Source organism: Tursiops truncatus, chromosome X (assembly GCF_011762595.2).
Source record: "Tursiops truncatus isolate mTurTru1 chromosome X, mTurTru1.mat.Y, whole genome shotgun sequence".
Classification (NCBI taxonomy): Eukaryota; Metazoa; Chordata; class Mammalia; order Artiodactyla; family Delphinidae; genus Tursiops; species Tursiops truncatus.
In genome coordinates, this window is record NC_047055.1 from 115,540,733 (window position 1) to 115,560,405 (window position 19,673).

Here is a 19,673-nt window from a genome sequence, read left to right on the forward strand (position 1 = left end):
CCGGGCGGCTCTGAAGGCTGGTGCCGAGGCCCCAAGGAGCGGTGAGACAGCCAGGGACTGAACTCCCGCACAGCAGAGACCGGGAGCCCAGGGCTCTGCACTCAGGGACAGTTGGTACAGCTGAGAACGGGGGCACATGGCTGTACTGAAGCTGCAGGGCTCAGGCTCTCCCCACTGTTTGGCCTACAGCCAGGCTAGAGGCCGAGGAGTCCTCTAGGAGAAGCCACCCGGCCCAGGGCTACTGAGCCGCTCTGCCCAAATGGCCCTGGTGAGCACACAGTCCCAAAGGACGGGTAAGAAAAGCCTGCAGCATGAACCACAGAGCCAGCCCAAATCCAAGATGCAGGGAAAGAGCATAGCGAAAAGGGTATCTCAAGAAAGCCAGACTTCATGTCCTCAGAAACAGTAATACAACATCATACAACAAGAAGAGAGAGTCATAAAACAGGAACAGTCACGGAACACCAAAGACCGCTGACTTTAAAAATGGGGCAGATTCAAAAGAAGGCACTGGAATTAGAAAAGGTGAGGAAGAACCCATGGTGGCAGAGGGGAAGGGAGGTGGCCTCTGCTGATGGTCATGTCACAGAAGTCAGGATGCATGTGCTGAAGCTTAATGGACAAGCAGAGATCTGCAGAGGGAGAAGCCTCGGGTGGGAAGCAGAACAAGACTGCTGCTGCCAGAGAGCAGAGCCTGAGTGGAGAAAAGGCAGCGGCCAGGTCCTGATGGGCCTCAGGAGACCTTAATTTTATTCAGGAGGGCATGGGCACTTCTGCTGTTTTTATAGGAAAATTTGTTCTACCTTCTAACTGGGGAAGAAGAGCACATATCATCTGGACCCCAAAATTCCCAAAAAGTCCACCCTGAGTTTTGATTCTATGGCACCCTACGTGGGGGGTGGGGTTGGGAGGGTGCTGCTGAAGGGCCGCAGAGCCCCTTTTCACAAAGAGCGTCTGAGAGCATCCTGGCCCCCATCCCATGCTTCTTCTCCGATACCCGGTACATGACCAGGGCCATACATGCCACTCTGGCTCGAGAGCCCACTGCTTACAGTTTAGGAACAAGGGCAAATCTCATCCTGCTCAGGAGCTCGTCCTCTTGGAGCATGACCAGGGCGACAGGGTACATCTGATCAAAGTCAAAGTTAAACTGCACGCCGGCTGGAGGGTCACGAAGGAAGTTCCTCTTGTCCTTTCAAAAAAAGAGGAAAAACATGGGGAAAACCATAGACTGTAATTAATAAGTAATAACACATCAGTGATCTGACACACTGAATTCTCCTAAATGCTTCAGTCGCAAAGTACACTGAGCTGTCATTAACCTGCTTGCCTTAGAGAGAGTGGAGAATGACCAATCCTTTCATATATTCTTTAACAGTTTCAACTGGAGAGAGCACCGTGGGAGGCCTACAGCCAGGCCCGAGGCTGAGGAGTCCTCTGGGGGAAGCCACCTGGCCCACGGCTACTGAGCCGCAAACAGCCCTTTGGGCAGGGTGGCAAGTGTTCAGCCAAGGCTCGGCAAGGGAACCAACAATGAGACTTTCCCCTGCCTGGCCATGATCTGCGGAGAAGTGTCACTGAGTCTTTCTCAGTCACCATTGCATTCCCAGGGCATTTCTTGCCAATCAGACATGAAAAAGAAATGAAAGGAATCCAAATTGGAAAGGAAGAAGTAAAACTGTCACTGTTGGCAGATGACATGATACTATACATAGAAAATCCTAAAGATGCCACCAAAAAACTACTAGAGCTCATCAATGAATCTGGTAAAGTTGCAGGATACAAAATTAATATACAGAAATCTGTTGCATTTCTATACACTAACAATGAAATATCAGAAGGAGAAATTAAGAAAACAATCTCATTTACCATCACATCAAAATGAAAGAAATACCTAGGAACAAATCTAATAACTAAGGAGGTAAAAGACCTGTACTTGGAAAACTATAAGACAATGATGAAAGAAACTGAAAACGACACAGATGGAAAGATATACCATGTTCATGGATTAGAAGAATTAATATTGTTAAAATAACCATACTACCCAAGGCAATCTACAGATTTAATGCAATCCCTATCAAAATACCAATGGCATTTTCTGCACAGCTAGAACAAATAATTCTAAAATTTGTACAGAAACACAAAAGACCCTAAATAGCCAAAGCAATCTTGAGAAAGAAGAATAGAGCTGGCTCATGCTCCCTGACTTTAGACCATATTACAAAGCTACAGTCATCAAAACAGTATGGTACTGGTACAAAAACAGACATCTAGATCAACGGAACAGAATAGAGAACCCAGAAATAAACCCATGCACTTATGGTCAATTAATCTATGACAAAGGAGGCAAGAATATACAATTGGAAAAGACAGTCTCTTCAATAAATGGTGCCGGGGGGACTTCCCTGGTAGTGCAGTGGTTAAGAATCCACCTGCCAACACAGGGGACATGGGTTCGAGCCCTGGTCTGGGAAGATCCCACATTCCATGGAGCAACTAAGCCCACGCGCCGCAACTACTGAGCCTGAGCTCTAGAGCCCACAAGCCACAACTACTGAGCCTGTGCGCTGCAACTGCTGAGGCCCACGCGCCTAGAGCCCGTGCTCAGCAACAAAAAGAAGCCACCGCAGTGAGAGGCTCGTGCACCGCAACGAAGACTGGCCCCTGCTCACCGCAACTAGAGAGAGCCCGTGCACAGCAATGAAGACCCAACGCAGCCAAAAATCAATCAATCAATCAATAAATGGTGCTAGGAAAAATGGATAGTTACATGTAAAAGAATGAAATTAGAATATTTCCTCATACCATATACAACAATAAACTCAAAATGGATTAAAGACCTAAATGTAAGACCATTAAACCCTAAAACTCCTAGAAGAGAACACAGGCAGAACAGTCTTTGACATAAGCCACAGCAATACTTTTGGATCTGTCTCCTAAGGCAAAGGAAACAGGAGCAAAAATAAATGGGACCTAATTAAACTTAAAAGCTTTTGCACAGCAAAGAAAACCATTCACAAAATGAAAAGACAACCTACTGAATGGGAGAAAATATTTGCAATATATTAAAAAATGGGCAGAAGACCTGAATAGACATTTTTCCAAAGAAGACATAGAGATGGCCAACAGGCACATGAAAAGATGCTCATTATTGCTAATCATCAGAGAAATGCAAATCAAAATCACAATGAGATATCAACTCACACCTGTCAGAATAGCTTTCATCAAAATGACCACAAATAACATTGGAAAGGATATGGAAAAAAGGGAACCCTCGTACACTGCTGATGGGAATGTAAATTGGTGCAGCCACTGTGGAAAACAGTATGGAGGTTTCTCAAAAAACTAAAAATAGAGCTACTATTTTTGGCTGCGTTGGGTCTTCGTTGCTGCGGGCGGGGCATTCTCTAGTTGCGGCGAGCGGGGGCTACTCTTTGTTGCAGCTCACGGGCTTCTCCTTGTGGTGGCTTCTCTTGTTGCGGAGCATGGGCTCTAGGTGCCCAGGCTCAGTAGTTGTGGCTCACGGGCTCCAGAGCGCAGACTCAGTAGTTGTGGTGCACAGGCTTAGTTGCTCCATGGCGTGTGGGATCTTCCCAGACCAGGGCTCAAACCTGTGTCCCCTGCATTGGCAGGCGGATTCTCAACCACTGTGCCACCAGGGAAGTCCCAAGTGAATTATTCTTCATGCTGCTGCACTCAGGCTTAGGTTAAGATACCTTAAACTAAGGGTTAGTGAATTCACAATCCATTAAGAGGTACAGTCAACACAGTGACAAAATAAAATGCGTCATACAAACATTTTATCATTAATATATTAAAACTGGAGTCTCATTAAAAAGAAATCCAGGAATTCCCTGGCGGTCCAGTGGTTAGGACTCGGTGCTTGTGGGGCCTGAGTTCAATCCCTGGCTGGGGAACTAAGATCCCACAAACTGTGCAGTGTGGCCAAAAGAAAAAAAAAAAAAAAAAAGAAATCCAACCCAAGACTGTGTTAGAGAAAACATCCCCATCACAGAAGACCCTCATATGGCCCATGACTGCATGGTCAGTACATAATGTGGACATTCTGAGTGGGCAGCACTGTGAACCTCCAGCGCACCAGTACCTACTATGCCCAACCTGGAAGAGCTCTGACAGAGTCCATGTTTCTCTTGGACCAGTTCTCTTCAGTTAGTCAAGAAGTAAACAAAATGAAAGATCCAAGGGCAAACAAAGCTTTCCTGGATTAGGCAAATTTCCTAGGGAACGAGGACGGTTTTGAACTCCTGAGATGGAGCAGGACTCACACTGATTAACATATAAAGGAATGTCTCCAAACCACCCCGTTTCCCACAGACTGAGCATAATCAAGGCAAAAGGCTGTTGTTTTGGATCACTCAAACAATTAAGACTGATTGTTGTTATTCGATTTCTTTTTTTTTCTTAAACAGCTTTTTTGTTAGTAAATATGATACACATCCATTTTTTGAAAATTCAGAACACCAAAGAAAAACACAGTCAAAAATCCCAATACCCACAGACAACCGTAGTAAGATATTTCCTCAAACACCCTCCCGGATGCGTGTATCTCTGCAAACACGCACGTGTCTGTGTGAATACAACATCTGTTTTTCCTTTCCACTCAAGAGTCGTGAACGTCTTTCCATCTCCAATGTAGCTATGTCTACCCTGAATGAGCCATAATTTACTTAACCAGGCCCACTTCAGTAGTCATTTAGATTGGTTCTAATCTTTCCTTATAGAGAACCGTGCAAGTAACATCACTTTACACTTTTTATTCCCTTCTAAAGTGACCTTTTTAGACTGAATTCCTGGAAGTGGGCTTTCTAATGCAACAGTATGATGATTTTGCCACAGATCGCCCAAACTCTCCTCCAGCAGACGGCAGCAGTTTATACTGCACTAATAGCGGCAGTTTCATCTCATTTTGCTCATATTGGATTTTAACAATATTTTTGGTTTCTGATAATTCCTACATTAATAAGGCAAGAACAATTCTGAGCCTAAATGGATTTTATTTTATTATTATTATATTTTGGCTGTGCCACACAGCTTGTGGGATCTTAGTTCCCCAACCAGGGATCAAACCCGGGCCCTCGGCAGTGAAAGCGAGGAGTCCTAACCACTGGACCGCCAGGGAATTCCCCCTCAATGGCTTTTAGTTATTTTACCTTCCAAAATAAACATTTCAAAGCCTGAAGTTGTCCCAATCATGTTTCACCTGGGTTTCTACACCGGCCTCCTAATGGGCACCTGTCTCCAGTCCCATTTCTCCCATCCCAAGAAAAACATATTTTACCTATGACTACAATCCTTCAATGACTCCTTGCTGCCTTTAAGATAAAACCTACAGCTTCCCTGGTGGCGCAGTGGTTGAGAGTCCGCCTGCCGATGCAGGGGACGCGGGTTCGTGCCCCGGTCTGGGAAGATCCCACATGCCGCGGAGCGGCTGGGCCCGTGGGCCGTGGCCGCTGGGCCTGCGCGTCCGGAGCCTGTGCTCCGCAGCGGGAGAGGCCACAACAGTGAGAGGCCCGCATACCGCAAAAAAAAAAAAATAAAGATAAAACCTAAACTTATCAGAATGGTATGATAACGTCCTCATGACCTCTGCCTATCTACTTCTTCACCTGCATCCTACAGTTCAGTCAAACACAAATGCTCGCAATAACCCCTACCTTAATGCCAAACCCGGCCTCACGTCCCCCAAACATCCACACACTCTCCTAAGACTCAACTCAGCTCCAGTGCCGTCACTTCTGGGAAGCTTCCTCGGGCCCATCCTTTTCCCGCTCCACAATAAATGAGATGTTCCTCTCGCTGCGCGTCCTTAGCGTCCTGTATTACATTCCTCATTCCAGGGAATAATCCTGTATGTGTGTTCATCGAGCAGCTCTCTAGCAAGCCTACGGGCTCCTGCAGGGTGGATCTCATTTATCTCAAGTCCTAGGAGAAGGCTTGGCCTACAGCAGTTACTAAATTCGGTCTGCTGAATTGAGTTCTCACAAGTCTCTAATGACAAATGTACTATCAACTTCTTTTCATGTATTACGTGGCCCTATGTGGCCCTCCAATATAAACAGCTTAAAGGGTTACTCTGCTATACACTCTGAAGTGTCCCAAACTAGTGCCTGGTAAGTTAGAGAATGTCAGGCAACTCCGGCAGAGACTGCTAACCGTCTCCCAGTATCCATTTCTACCTTCCTTTCTTTCAGGATCACAACTCTGAGTTCCAGCTGGGCACGTGGCCACACAGCCAGAGACCGGATTTCCAGGCTCCCTGGAGTACAGGGGTGGCTGTGTGTCTAAGTTGTCAAAGGGGTGTGTGCCTGAGTGATAAGTGCAGTTTGCGGGTCTCGTCCTTCAGGTGGTCTGGTACAGCCACCTCTTTCCCACTTCCCACAGGCTGGAACACAGTCATGCACACCATGTCCTAGGGGCTGCTTGGGAGTAAGACAAGAAGAACTTAGGTCTCTAAGTGACTTCGTTGGGCAAAGCACACCTACTGAGACCACCTACCTCTGGACTGACTGTGAAGGGGAAGGAGGGAGGGAGGGAGAGAAACTCACAGCTCATTTAACCTACTGTGTTTTTAGATCTATTACAGCAACTGAATCTATTCCTTAACACATTCAGCAGCCACCATAAAGGATGGATTGAAGACTGTTTCGAAGCCTCTGGGTCATGCCAAAATCTCAGAAGCTCTCTTGTAGGCGTGCCTGAGTGCAACGTTTATTGCATCATTTATTCAGCAGATGACCATTTGGCACCTGCTATGCTCCGGGCTCCACGCCACCTGCTCAGCAGGGCACAGCACAGATGGAGTCCCTGCCTTCATGGCACTTACATTCCAGCTGGGGGCGGTGGAGCGCGGAGAGACACAAGGGTTTAGACTGCCAGGGCTCTGCGCTGCTGTACCTGGGCGTGCAGGGCTGAAAGCGTGCTGACGGAAGGCCTCTAGGAGATGTCATCTAAGCTGAGATCTTGTGGAATGGTGCAGGGTGAGGTTCCAGGAAGAAGGGACAGCAAGTTCAAGGTACTAAAGCAGAACAAAGCTGATCTAGTTGTACATCAGAAAGCAACAGTGGCTGGAGGGCTGGCACTCAGGCCAGTGGGGCACGAGGGAGCAGTGGGCAAAGCCAGAGACCTTAGAAGCCAGCGGACGGAGTTTAGATCTTAGTCTACGAGAGATGAGACGCCACTAAAAGGGTCTGTGTAGGAGAGTGACACGAAGTGTGTTCACCATAAATGGACCCCTCTGGTTGCTGAGATGCACTTGTACTGGAAAGGGGCAAGGATGGGACAACAGTCGGGATGGGATGCCTTGGGCAGAAGACGATAGCACCAGGACCATGGTGACAGCAGTGAAGTGGACTAGAGCTATGCTCTGAACACAGCACTGTCAGGATGGGGGCAGGGGGAGGCAGGACTCAAGAAAGACTCCTTTAGAAAAAATTGGTGGATAACTGGAGTCTTTTATTCTGAGATGTAGAAGATGAGGAGAGGGACAGGTATGGGGGACAGAGGAGTTATGGGGACTTGGTTGGTATCTGACATTTACCCTCAAATGACACCGAGTCTCACTGTCAAAATTTCCTTCTAGGGATAAATAATCGGTGTGTGATGTCAGTGTCAAGTTTGGCTGTAACACGGTAAACAAAATACATGGTGTCCACAATGAACCTGGAATTGGATGCTTAGGCCTTTAAGGATTTACTAATGGGAAGAAGAAAACCTTAAAGTGCCCTGGGGCACTGGAAGGGAGGAAAAGCCCAGCTTTACACTTGTTTGTTTTCTAGACCAAGGTTCCATTTCTGACTTCGGTTAAAAAAAAAGAGTGGGTTAAAAATAAAGCTTGAAAACCACTGATATAGTAAAAAGCCTTATTCACTGCGTCCCACGCCAGGTGGGGTGCTGGATGCTGAGGACAGAGACCAAAGTCAGCCTCTGCTGAGAGTTCACAGCCCAGTGGAGACACAGATAAGAACTGAGGGTCAGGGACTTCCCTGGCGGTCCAGTGGTTAAGACTCCGCACTCCCAATGCAGGGGGTGTGGGTTTGATCCCTGGTCAGGGAACTAAGATCCCACATGCCGGACGTCCACGAAAAAAAAAAAGTGAGGGTCATATCTGAGAGTCACAGTCCCCACACCCGTACAGTGGTGGTAAAAGCCCCTACCCACCTCACAGGCATACCACGAGGCTCAAAAGGGATAGTGTGTGAGAAAGTGTTTCCTGAAACTGTCAGGTGCTACACGATTGTTAGGTGGTGTCACTCCGTTCCCTCTGAAGTCCTGAGAGAACATTTTGTGGCGCAGCATATGGAATTTTCTTTCTTTCAATTTCAGTTTCAGACAAATACATATAGTAGTTAAAGAGAAAATTTAGAATACAGTCATTTCTTTCAGAACAATTAGAATGCTGTCTAGAAACTTCATGATTGCACATCTCAAAAGACTGTCTTAATAACATAAAAGAATCCTTTTAAGGCTGAAAGAATTATTTTGTGTAATAGGCTAGACTTTTCCAATAAGAGAAAGCTACCTAAGAAAAAAGCAAATTTAAAGTCAGTGAAAAAAAATGATGAAAGTTGATGTGTACATTCCTAACATCTCAAAATATTTTAAAAATTGTATAGAAGAAAAACATTCTGCTAAGGATAAAGTCATGATAGGAAGGAAGTATTTCTATACAGGGTATCACAAGATACTTACAGCTGATAGGGCCAAGATTTGTTGTTGAATTGTTTCTTCATCATTACTATCAACCCATGGTGGTACTGCTGCCTCTACAAGGTTTTTAATGGCAAAGAAGAAAAGAGAAAAACAGGTAACAAGGGTTAAACTGTGATCTGTGGATTGAAAGAATGAGAAAGCTTCCACATAACCATTTTAGCAATTTACTAATAAGTTCCAAATATGAACACTCATCACAATCTTCAGACTTAACGTATGAATCTTAGGCATGTATGCATTTGATTAAAAAATTCCTTAAATTATACAATGGAAAAATTGGACAACGCCTTGACCAGGTGACCAAAATCAACATCACTAACGAGGGAGAGATGGCCATTGTGGGCCTCCAGACGCAATATCCCGAGAAGGACACATCATCTATGTAGTATTCTGGCCAAGAATGAATAACCTGAATCTAATCACGAGGAAATATCAGACAAAGCCCAAATGAGAAATGGTCTAGTTAAAAAAAGGAGGGGGGAGTATTCTTCAAAAACATTAATGTCATAAAAGATGAAGAAAGGCTGTGAAAATGTTCCAGATTATAGGAGGCTAAGAGACATGACAAAAAGTGCAGTACTGTACCCAGGACTGGATGCCGTACTGAGGGGGAAAATGTGTAAAGGACATTGCTGGGTCAAGTGACAAAATTAGACTATGAATATTATATCAATGTTAAATTTCCTAAAGCTGGTAACTGTACCACTGGTGATTATGTAAGAGAATATCCCTACTTCTTAGGAAATGCACACTGAATGGAACGGAAAAAAAAGACACAGAGTGAGACAGAGAACGTAAATGATAAGGCAAAGGGACTATAACAATCTAGGTGGAGGGTATACGGGTGTTCTCTGTACTACTTTTATTGTAATTTTTCTGTACATGGAAATTATTTCCAAATAAAAAGCCTTTATAAAAAGTTACTGTACTTGATTCATGACACAAAGTGATAAGGAGGTTGCAAGATAAGGGCTTAGGAACTGAGAAAAGGGTTGTCAGGAGTGAAAGCAAATGAAGAAAGAAAAGGGCAAATTGGAAGCAGTAAACAAAAGGGCTGGGATCAAATCCTCCATTAAGTCTTCAGAAGCAAAAAGCTGGGGATGCAAAGACAACTAACACGCAGCCTGCATCATCTGGGGCTCACAAGAAAGAGATGATTACAACTCAGCAGGATTATAATGCCACACGACAAACAGTAACCACCTGGAGAGGCGAGTCCCATGGAATTGAGAGAGAGAGAGAGAGAGAGAGAGAGAGAGAGAGAGAGAGAGAGAGTGAGTGTGTGTGTGTGTGTGTGTGTGTGTGTGTGTGTGTGTGTGTCTGAGCAGCTCTACTGTCTGAGCAGCTCTACTGTCTGAGCCGAGGGCATGGCTAAGGCTGTGGAGCTGGGTGGTCAGCACGGAAGACAGCAAATGCAGAGGGTCCTCATATTTTTGCAGAAATAGTGCCTTTTACTATTCTTCAAAACTCAAATGGAAGACATATCCTATTGGGTACCAACTGATAGAAAAGTTATCTGCATGGATGGATGGATGGATGGATGGATGGACACATGGACAGGCATCTGGTTCATTCTTTGGCTCATCCTAAACAAGCAAATGGTGGCAATTATAATCCAAATTCTGTTAATTATAAGGTAAAATTAACATATTCTCATACTTTTTAAAAAGTTAGGGTAAAGCCCCTTCAAAACTTTTTTCTTACACTGTTTAACATTTTTGGTCTCCATTTTCAGTCTATTCACCTTGGGCAGCCTCTACTCGTGCCACTTACCCTAGAATAACGAGGTCCTCCCAAGGCCCAAGCTACTGGTATGGAGGAGACACCCCCCCATCTCCCTGTTCCTCTAAGATGGTTCTTTTTAGGGTGACCAATAACCTCCTGCTTGCCCAATCCCATGGATATTTCTTAGTTCTTTTCTCCCTAGGCCAGTTTCCTTATCTGGAAAATGGAAATAATAGGAAGTACTTCAGAGAGTTACTGTGACCGTTAAGGGAAGTGATGCACGTGCCTTTCCTCATCGTCACTGTAAATGGAACTCACCTGACCTTGCTGTCCTTGAAATTCTTCCCTCTCTGTGCTTTCATTGCTTTTCTCTCCTAGCTGTTCTCTCTCTCAAGTAAATGGGCACTGGTTTTAACGGCAGATGTGTTTCATCACTTACTAGCTGAGCAACCTTCAGCAAATTACTTAACCTTGCTGATCCTTCCTTTTATTGAAGGAGATGTTGTATATAAAGTGCCCAGCAGGCTCTCAGAAACTGCCGACTCCTTCCATTCTTCCCCGTCCCCTCAACACTGGAGATCTCTACTCAGCACTGTTCACGCTGGACACGCTCTTCACTGAGAAGCTCACCTACTCTCATGGTTTTTACATGACTTGACTAACAATCTGCATCAGCAGACAGAATTCTCCTCCATGCTTCAAACAGGACTAAACTGCTGCTGAACCCCATTCCATTAATTTAAAGCAGTGCTGACCAACAGAACTTTCTGCAGTGATGGAAATGCTCTATATCTGCACTGTCCAACATGGGAGCCACTAGCCCTATGTAGTGATCAGGCACTTAAAATGTGGCTAGTGCGACTGAGGAATGGATTTTCCCGATATGCCACCTTTGTTCCCTTCCTTGACTTTGTACATGTTCCTCTCACCAGATGTCTAATAAGCACCTCAAGCAATTCCATTCCTGGGTATATATCTGAAAAAAACAAAACCACTAATTCAAAAAGATACATGCACCCTTATATTCATTGCAGCGCTATTTACAGTAGCCAAGACATGGAAGCAACCTAAATGTCCATCAACAGATGAATGGATAAAGAAGATGTGGTGTATATATATATACTCATATATGTGTATGCACACACACACACACACACACACACACACAGGAATACTACTCAGCCATTAACAATGAAATTCTGCATTTGCAACAACATGGATGGACTTGGAGGGCATTATGCTAAGTGAAATAAGTCAGACAGAGAAAGACAAATACTGTAGATCACTTATATGTGGAATCTAAAAAATACAACAAACTAGTGAATATAACAAAAAAGAAGCAGACTCACAGATAGAGAGAACAAGCTAGTGGTTACCAGTGGAGGGGGGAGGGGCAATATAGGAGAAGGGGGTAAAAAAAGGGTTATTATGGGATTATACAAAATCAAGTGTGTGAAACTTTTGAAAACTGTAAAACACTAAAGAATTTAAAGAATCTTTCGCTCAATTAAAAAAAAAAAGTGAACCTGCCTCCAAATCTTTCACCCCCACTCCTTCCACAGTTCCCATCTCAGAGGCACCAACGAGCTCCTATACCAAGTCTCTGAGCCAGGGTCAACTTTAGTGCTTCCCACGAATCACTAAGTTATGCTAACCTGTACAGTACTTTATTTGTCCCAAAGAGCTACTTCCCACTTTTGAGTACTTAGGAGCAACAATGCCTGATGGGAACTTACCACAGGACTAACTAGTTCTGTTTGAATCTGTGGTACTGCTCAAACAAACTTAAGTATTTTACACTACTTTTGCCAAATTCAAATACATGAGGCCAGTTTTGTGTCTGCACACCACCAAACAGTAAAAGCAGGCATTTTGAGATCTTGCAACTGCAAACATTTAAATAAGCATTTGTCAGTAAAGAAATGTATTGAGTAAGTTCCCAAACTCCCTGTGACTTTTCACGGCCCTCTGTCACTTCCCTGGAAAGCTCTTTTGTTTTTTCTTCTGAACAGAATGGGAAGGGAGCCAACATTTGCTAAGTGCCTATTAGGTGTGCATCAGACACTGTGCTGGACCTGTAATAAAATAAGAAATAAAAGCTCACTCTTTCTCTGTCAGAGCCAGCTCCCCAGAAGGGCTACCTCACCCACCATCATAGCCGCCAGGAACTATTTCCTTCCTTCCTTTAAACCCTGAAGGTTTATAGGTTTGTCCCCACTAGTCTTTGTGCTACCTGAAAGATGAGGGCGTAACTTAGACATTTTTGTATTCTCAGAGCCTTAGCAGGGTGTCTAGCACATAACCGGTGTTCAATAAAATTTGGCAGGCGAGTAGGTCACGTATAAACCTGTACCATACCTGATTTTTTGGTATGCTGCTCCTCAACAAATTTTTTCTGTTCCTTCTGAAAATCTCCTATAATTGTCTGTTAAAAAATACATACAGTTATATTACTTTTAAAAGCTTATTATTAGATAAGAATTACGTTCAAGACTTGTGAAGTCTATTTGAGATATTTTATTCATTTTCTTCAAACAAAGAGACTAAAAAAGTGATACTTCTTCCCTTCCCCAATAAGAGGGGATCTTCGACATTTCCGAACTCTAAGTGTTCAGCTGCCTTTATGACAGATGATCTTTTCAAATGCAAAAATAAAATGAGTTAAAAACTGAATTTTTGTTTTATTCCATAAAACAATAAAAGACAGGTCAAATCTCATTCTAACAAATAGTACACACAACGAAAATATCTAAATAATAAGCTATCTAAAGTTTAACTGATGACCTCCTTAGTTCAAATAGTTACCAACATAAATGAAATTCCCTAGGCCTGTACCCCACCACTGCAAACAATGAACAAACTCACCCCTTAGTGTCTTAAAAGGGTTGTTCCTATTGGTCTAGGACTTTTAAAACTTACCCAAATGATACAAAGGCATAAATGTATTCTGAAATGGTTATAGTTGAAAATTAAACTCACAATATGAAAAGCTTACTATTACCCAAAAGTATCAATGTATTTTAGAATATATTAAAACAAAAACAAAGGTTATTTAAATCAGGTAACTTATAGCTACTTATTATACAAAAAAGAGAGAAAACACCCCAAGAATGTGATATTTATCAGAATATGATACCCTGCTTGGGTTAATAAAGTTCGTAAGAAGAAGGGACGATTATATTAGCTGCTAATGAATTTCATAAACTTCTATTTCCAAAAGATATTTAAATGTACCTTATCAATGATGTCATCTATCTTTCCTTCTTCTACTGATTTCTTTATTGTTTGTGCTGTTTCAGCAACTGATTCAGTTATCTTTTTTGTAGCAGCAGTTGCAAAGTTAAATAGATAGTCTGCAAAGAATAAAAAAGAGTCTATGCTCCATTCCGGTACAGTGGTTATTGTATTTGTGATTTCTCCCTTAATAAGTGCTTGTAAGACTCTTAAACCGTAGGGCATGTTCCTTGTTAATGAGGACTTGAAACAATGAGCGAGAAGCACTGACAGTACTCCACTTTCTCAGTGGACAGGCCATCCATACTGGGCCTTTAATTCATTGCTTTCAAAGACTGTTAGCATAGTCCCCAGTTCACCCCAGTAGCTGTTTCAAACTTATCTTGCCCTTCTCCAGTCTCTAGTTCTAACTTATCTCAGCAAGTTATCTCCCCGCCTACTTTACAATAAGATCAAGGCTACTTTTTACTTTCTTTCCTTCCTAGACCCTAAGTATCCCATCTTTATTTTCTCCTTCCCTCTTGATCAAAAAAGAAGGAAAAAAGCCCCTCCTCTCCTGGATTAACTCATCCCATGATAAATCTGGGGGATTTTTTAATAAATAGAAATCTTGGCAAGCCCTAATATAAATCTCTTCACTAATAATAAGCAAATATATAGAACGAAATTCAAACCGGAACATACGAACTTCACAAGACAAAACGAAAACACAAAATTAACTTTTCTAAAGACCTGAAAAGACATTTGTATCAAGGCTCTTTTTGCACTATGATATGAAGGTGTATTTCTAGACAAACATCATTTCAAAGTCCACATTCTACAGAATCTGGGCTGCAGGAAGCGACCTCAGGCAGGTTGTAGTGGGGGATGCTCCGGGCAACTGGCCTTCAAATCTCATCCCACAGAAAATGCTCCGTAAGTTAGGGCAGACTTGCCTCTGCTACTTGCCCGTGCTGAGGGGGCAGGTGGGCTGACTCACAACACTCAGGCAGGGAGAAGACCCCGCTAAGAACGGCCCAGGGAGCCTGGCACCCCTGATTAAATGGGTGGTGCCACAGAAAATCAGGAGATTCGTACTGCTACCTGGGAGCAGAAGTACTATCTCCTGATCCGAAGGACCATCTCTACCACTTACCACCTCCTTTAGCATTAAACAGTCTCCTTTCTCCCACTGCGTCTGAAGGCGTTCATCTGTTCCTGGTATCAACACCCACTGTGACTATCTCAGGAAGCTCCTTGTCTCTGGGCTCATTCCTGTCATCCTCCTCCTCCTATTCTACACTCGTAGGACCACAAGAAATTCTCGAGTATCTCCAAGGAGGCCCCAAATATGTTATTCCTTGGTTTGAAACACTTTTATCAGCCCTTTCTTTTCCTGGCTAACTCTACGCATGCTGTGAGCCTCTGCTTACACGTCACTTCTCAAGAAATGGTCCCCGGCTCCTTGGCCAGCATAGGTGTCCCCAAGAGGTGTTCCCTCACCACCTGCGGTGCCAGATCAACAACATCTATGACACTCTATCCATTACCTGGTGAATGTGTCCTCTCAGCTAGACTGAAGACCCATCCTAAGCCCCACTGGGGCAGGGACCAAGGCTGTCTGATTCACCAGTGTATCCCCAGAGAGTGACCAGTAAGTACTCGCTAAATGCATGAATGGGGAGTGACATAAACGCTGAGCTTTAGGGAGATCCCTGATTTCCCTTTGGTTGGGACTAGCCTATTTACCCAGAGTGGTATGATAAAATGGGTAGACAGCCACACTACTTCCTAAAAATATTCTCTGCAGATAGATAAATCCAAACTTCTAAAAGAGCAGGGTTCCCTGTAAGATTTTCTCAGGAATACCTTTTGAATTAGATTCGTCTTTTTTTTTTTTTTTTTTGGCCACACCACATGGCTTGTGGGATCTTAGTTCCCCAACCAGGGATCGAACCCAGGCCCCCTGCAGTGGAAGTGCTGAGTCCTAATCACTGGACAGCCAGGGAAGTCCTGAGAAAGCACAGTTCTCGCCCTCAAGGGATATCCATTTCTCAACAAACAAACCAACGAAAAAGGATTCAAAGACAACAAGAGGAGCTAGATTATTCATTAAACTGAGGCACCCCAGAAGGGAGGGATGTCTCCCAAGAGTAATTAGAAATTCTGAAGTCAGAGGAGTGGGTGGTGGGAGAGCAGGACAAGAGGTTTTCAGGTAGGACGCTCAAAAAGACCAGAAGTCTGCTATTGTGCAGAAGAGGTCAGCTGACACCAAGTTAAAGACAGTTTTTATGAAGTGGTTAGAAAAACTGAGACACAGATAAGAGTTAACAGGAAGTAACAGGAGTACAATATCCACTTCAGAGACTTAGGCACAAGGAGAGAGGGTCTGAACTGAAGTGGCAACCAAAGAAAAGCAAGTCTAAGTAAAACGTGAGTAGACGCAGCAACTTTATGGAAGGAGGGGGCAGACCGCTAACCCTTTACCTTCATTTTCATCATGCCACAACCATCCCAGGAAGAGTGGGTATAAGTAGCCCGGTTTACAGATAGGGAAGCCAAGGCAAATGATTTGTCCATGAAGGTGGGGCAGACCTGGCTGACTGCCTAGCCAAGAGCCTATCTGCTTCCTCCTACCCCAATTTTGGTAGGCGCTCAGCAAACCTGGGGGTGGTCTTGGCGACCCCTGACACAAACAACAAAGGTCCTTTCTGTTTAAGCCTGTTTGTTGGACTTACTGTAATTTGCAAATGACATCACAATAAAGACAATAAGTAGTATAGGGAATTCAAACACAGGCTACCTGCCTCTAAATGGCGAGCTGGTGCCCCAATCCCACATTGCCTCACGTCAGATGAGCAAGTGACAAGGGCCTGCAGAACCGAATGGATGGTAAAGGTAAAGAAAAGCGGGAAGGTTCTCAAAAGGTCAGAAAAAGAGTAAATTTATCAGAGTAAATAGAGGAAGGTAGAGTTTAAGGCTTGCTTCTAGAATAGGAAAATAATACAGAAACAGTGGTTTTTAAGGCAGCTTTAGAAAATTAATATTCTTATGAAAAGGCTGGCTAATTTTTCAAAAATACTATATATTTCACACAATTTTAGAATCTTCGTGTTGGAAGGGACTTTAGCACTTACCTTATTCAGCCTCCTATCCAGGTAGCCCCACTTCTTGGGATGGGGAGCACATGACTTCGAAGGGCAGACAATTATTATTGTTATCCATCTCTAATTAGAAAATCCTTTTCACATCCCTTGTCATTTCTACCTCTCAGACTTAGATCTTAAGTAACATAAAATGACTTCTTTCCTACCAAAAAACCTTTAAAAATGTTGAGCGATGCCCCTAAAGTTTCTTCTTCTTGAAGCTAAAATCCCCTGTTCTTTTTAGTATTGTTCACAAGCCATGGGACCCAAGCTCTTGACCATCTGCACTGCCCTCCTCATGGTAAACCTACCTGGGTCTCTCATCAGAACCGAACTGGGTATTTTACTTCTATATCAAAGCAGACATATATTTTCCTACATACACAACTAACTTTTGGAGTCCTTAGTTGTAAACTAAGCAAGTGAGGCATCTAGAACTTGAAATGCACTTTCCCTATAGAAAAAGAGGATGGTCTAATTAACACAGCTCTACTGAAAACACTAATAGCATTTTTCAAAGGAGAAGGAAGAGGAGGTGGCCCTTCCTCCATTCCTGGGCACGGACTGGCCTTAGGGACAGTTTTGAAAAAGCCAAAGCTTATCTCTGGCCACCCTCCCACTTATTTAAGCTGTGGAATGACTCATACTACACTCTCAGAGGTATGGGTTTGTTTTAGAGAAAGAGTATAGATAAGAGTATAGATAACTGGACTTTAACAAAAACCAACTAACCAATCTGCGCTGAATAAGAAGTTACTCTGGGGTATGAGGCCTTGGGAGGTAGGGAGAAGCTCTTCAGTGACTTTCCTAATAAACTGCCCTCCTTCTGTGATCACAGCAAGTCCTAAGTTCATCAGGAGGGAGAGCCAAGGATAAGGTTTAATTTGGGGTTAGGAAGTGGAATATAGGCCTGGGTGTCCGCCACTCCTAACTGGTGCCTAATTTATAAAGCTGCCTAAATGTAGAAATAGGTCACCGTTGATCGCCTGGAGGGGTGGGATAGGGAGGGTGGGAGAGAGGGAGACGCAAGAGGGAAGAGATATGGGAACATATGTATAACTGATTCACTTTGTTATAAAGCAGAAACTAACACACCATTGTAAAGCAATTATACCCCAATTAAGATGTTAAAAAAAAAAAAGAAATAGGTCACCTCGTGAACCAGAAGTATTTATGATCCAATCTTGAAGGGAGGCACTCAGCAAAAGTTTACAGAACAAATGGGGCCCCAGGAAATTCCATGTAGATTTTATTATTATTATTTTAAGAAACACTGTGCTTTCCAAATATTTCTTTTTTTAAAATTAATTTATTTTTATTATTTATTTTTGGCTGCGTTGGATCTTCGTTGCTGCGTGCTGGCTTTCTCTAGTTGCAGCGAGCGGGGGCTACTCTTCGTTGCGGTCCGCGGGGCTTCTCATTGTGGTGGCTTCTCTTGTTGTGGAGCACGGGCTCTAGGTGCCCCGGCTCGTGGGTTCTAGAGCGCAGGTTCAGTAGTTGTGGAGCAGGGGCTTAGTTGCTCCGCGGCAATGTGGGATCTTCCCGGACCAGGGCTCGAACCTGTGTCCCCTGCATTGGCAGGCGGATTCTTAACCACTGGACCACCAGGGAAGTCCCTCCATGTAGATTTTTTAAAAGGCCAAAGAAATGAATCTACTCAGTGGGAATCAGGCACAGAGATGTTTAACTTCACTTTTCAAAACAGAGATGGGTCTTTCTAAATATACCTCTTCGGATCACTATGTAGAAATAAAAAGTATTTAATCATCTCTTGTCTTTTTGAGGGGTTGTGTACAAACTAGGACCTTTACATCTTTTTTAAATCAAATTTCGGAGCCAAAAGAGCTCTAATTTCTTTGGAAACTTTGCATTCACAGTGTGTGTGTGGGTGGGGAAGTACTTCCATCTAACCTTAGCCTACCCAACCTCAAGAGAGTCTGGGGAGGCAGACTTCCCTGGTATTCCAGTGGCTAAGACTCTGCGCTCCCAGTGCAGGGGGCCCGGGTTCGATCCCTGGTCAGGGAACTAGATCCCGCGCCGTAACTAATCCCGCATGCCGCAACTAAAGATCCTGCATGCTGCAACTAAGACCCGGTGCAGCCAAATAAATAAATAAATATTTTTTAAAAAGAGAGAGAAAGAGAGTCTGGTGAGGAAAGAAAGGGATGGCAGCGTTAAGCTCCGAAGTAGACATCCATATCGAAAACATTAAAAAAATATTTGGGGGTCTTTATTACGAAATATAAACATGAGATTTCAATAAAGCCCTAAGCTTTAAGAAGCCACTTTTGATACTCCTCTGAAGATAAACGAAAATGATTCTCCATGTTCTATGAAATCAAGGAAACAATCATACCCAGCTTTTCCTAAGGTGGTCCCACTTTTATTTATCCCAGCTACCTAACATAGCCTCTCTGCTCTAGTCAACTTCACCTCCTTACATCTCTTGAATATTCCAAGCTCGTTTCTCCCCAGTTTTCCACACAGGAAATAGCTGTTCCCTCTAGTGATTTCATTGCATAGCACTTAGTTTTATTTCTCTTGTACACTGTTTGGAGGCTTGGGGCTTAGATTGTGTACTGCCATGATTTGAGATTATGCCTGTTCTCCCTGCCTCTCCACCCCACAGTAAACTTTTTGAACGTTAGAGCCTTTCTTATTCAAGTATGTGTTTCTCCACTCTCAGGCTCCAGCCTGTCCTGTGCTCTTGCCTTGTAGTGTCTTGAAGTAAATTCTTTAAAATTGCTTGCAAAATTTAATCTCTCACTTGTAGTGTTGTCTGCTTTAGGGCCACCTTCTTAAAGACGTTTTCTTTGACTATTTAAGCCTGCCAAGATCTCTCCAGGAGCAGAATTACTA

General features: G+C 43.6%; 1 protein-coding gene across 2 annotated transcripts in view; it reads right to left on the reverse strand.

The window, feature by feature from the left end:
* The window catches only part of SYAP1 (synapse associated protein 1), a 31,462-nt gene that overhangs the window by 10,724 nt on the left and 1,065 nt on the right, over window positions 1-19,673 (reverse strand). The window contains exons 2-5 of one of the 2 annotated variants that reach the window (XM_019925634.3): window positions 13,690-13,808; window positions 12,814-12,880; window positions 8,710-8,783; window positions 1,053-1,192 (exon numbers count right to left, since the gene is read on the reverse strand). In XM_019925634.3, coding sequence (XP_019781193.1) covers window positions 1,053-1,192; window positions 8,710-8,783; window positions 12,814-12,880; window positions 13,690-13,808 — 400 coding nt within the window. The remainder of the gene's footprint in view (window positions 1-1,052; window positions 1,193-8,709; window positions 8,784-12,813; window positions 12,881-13,689; window positions 13,809-19,673) is intronic. The other variant, XM_073799251.1, reaches the window with a different exon arrangement.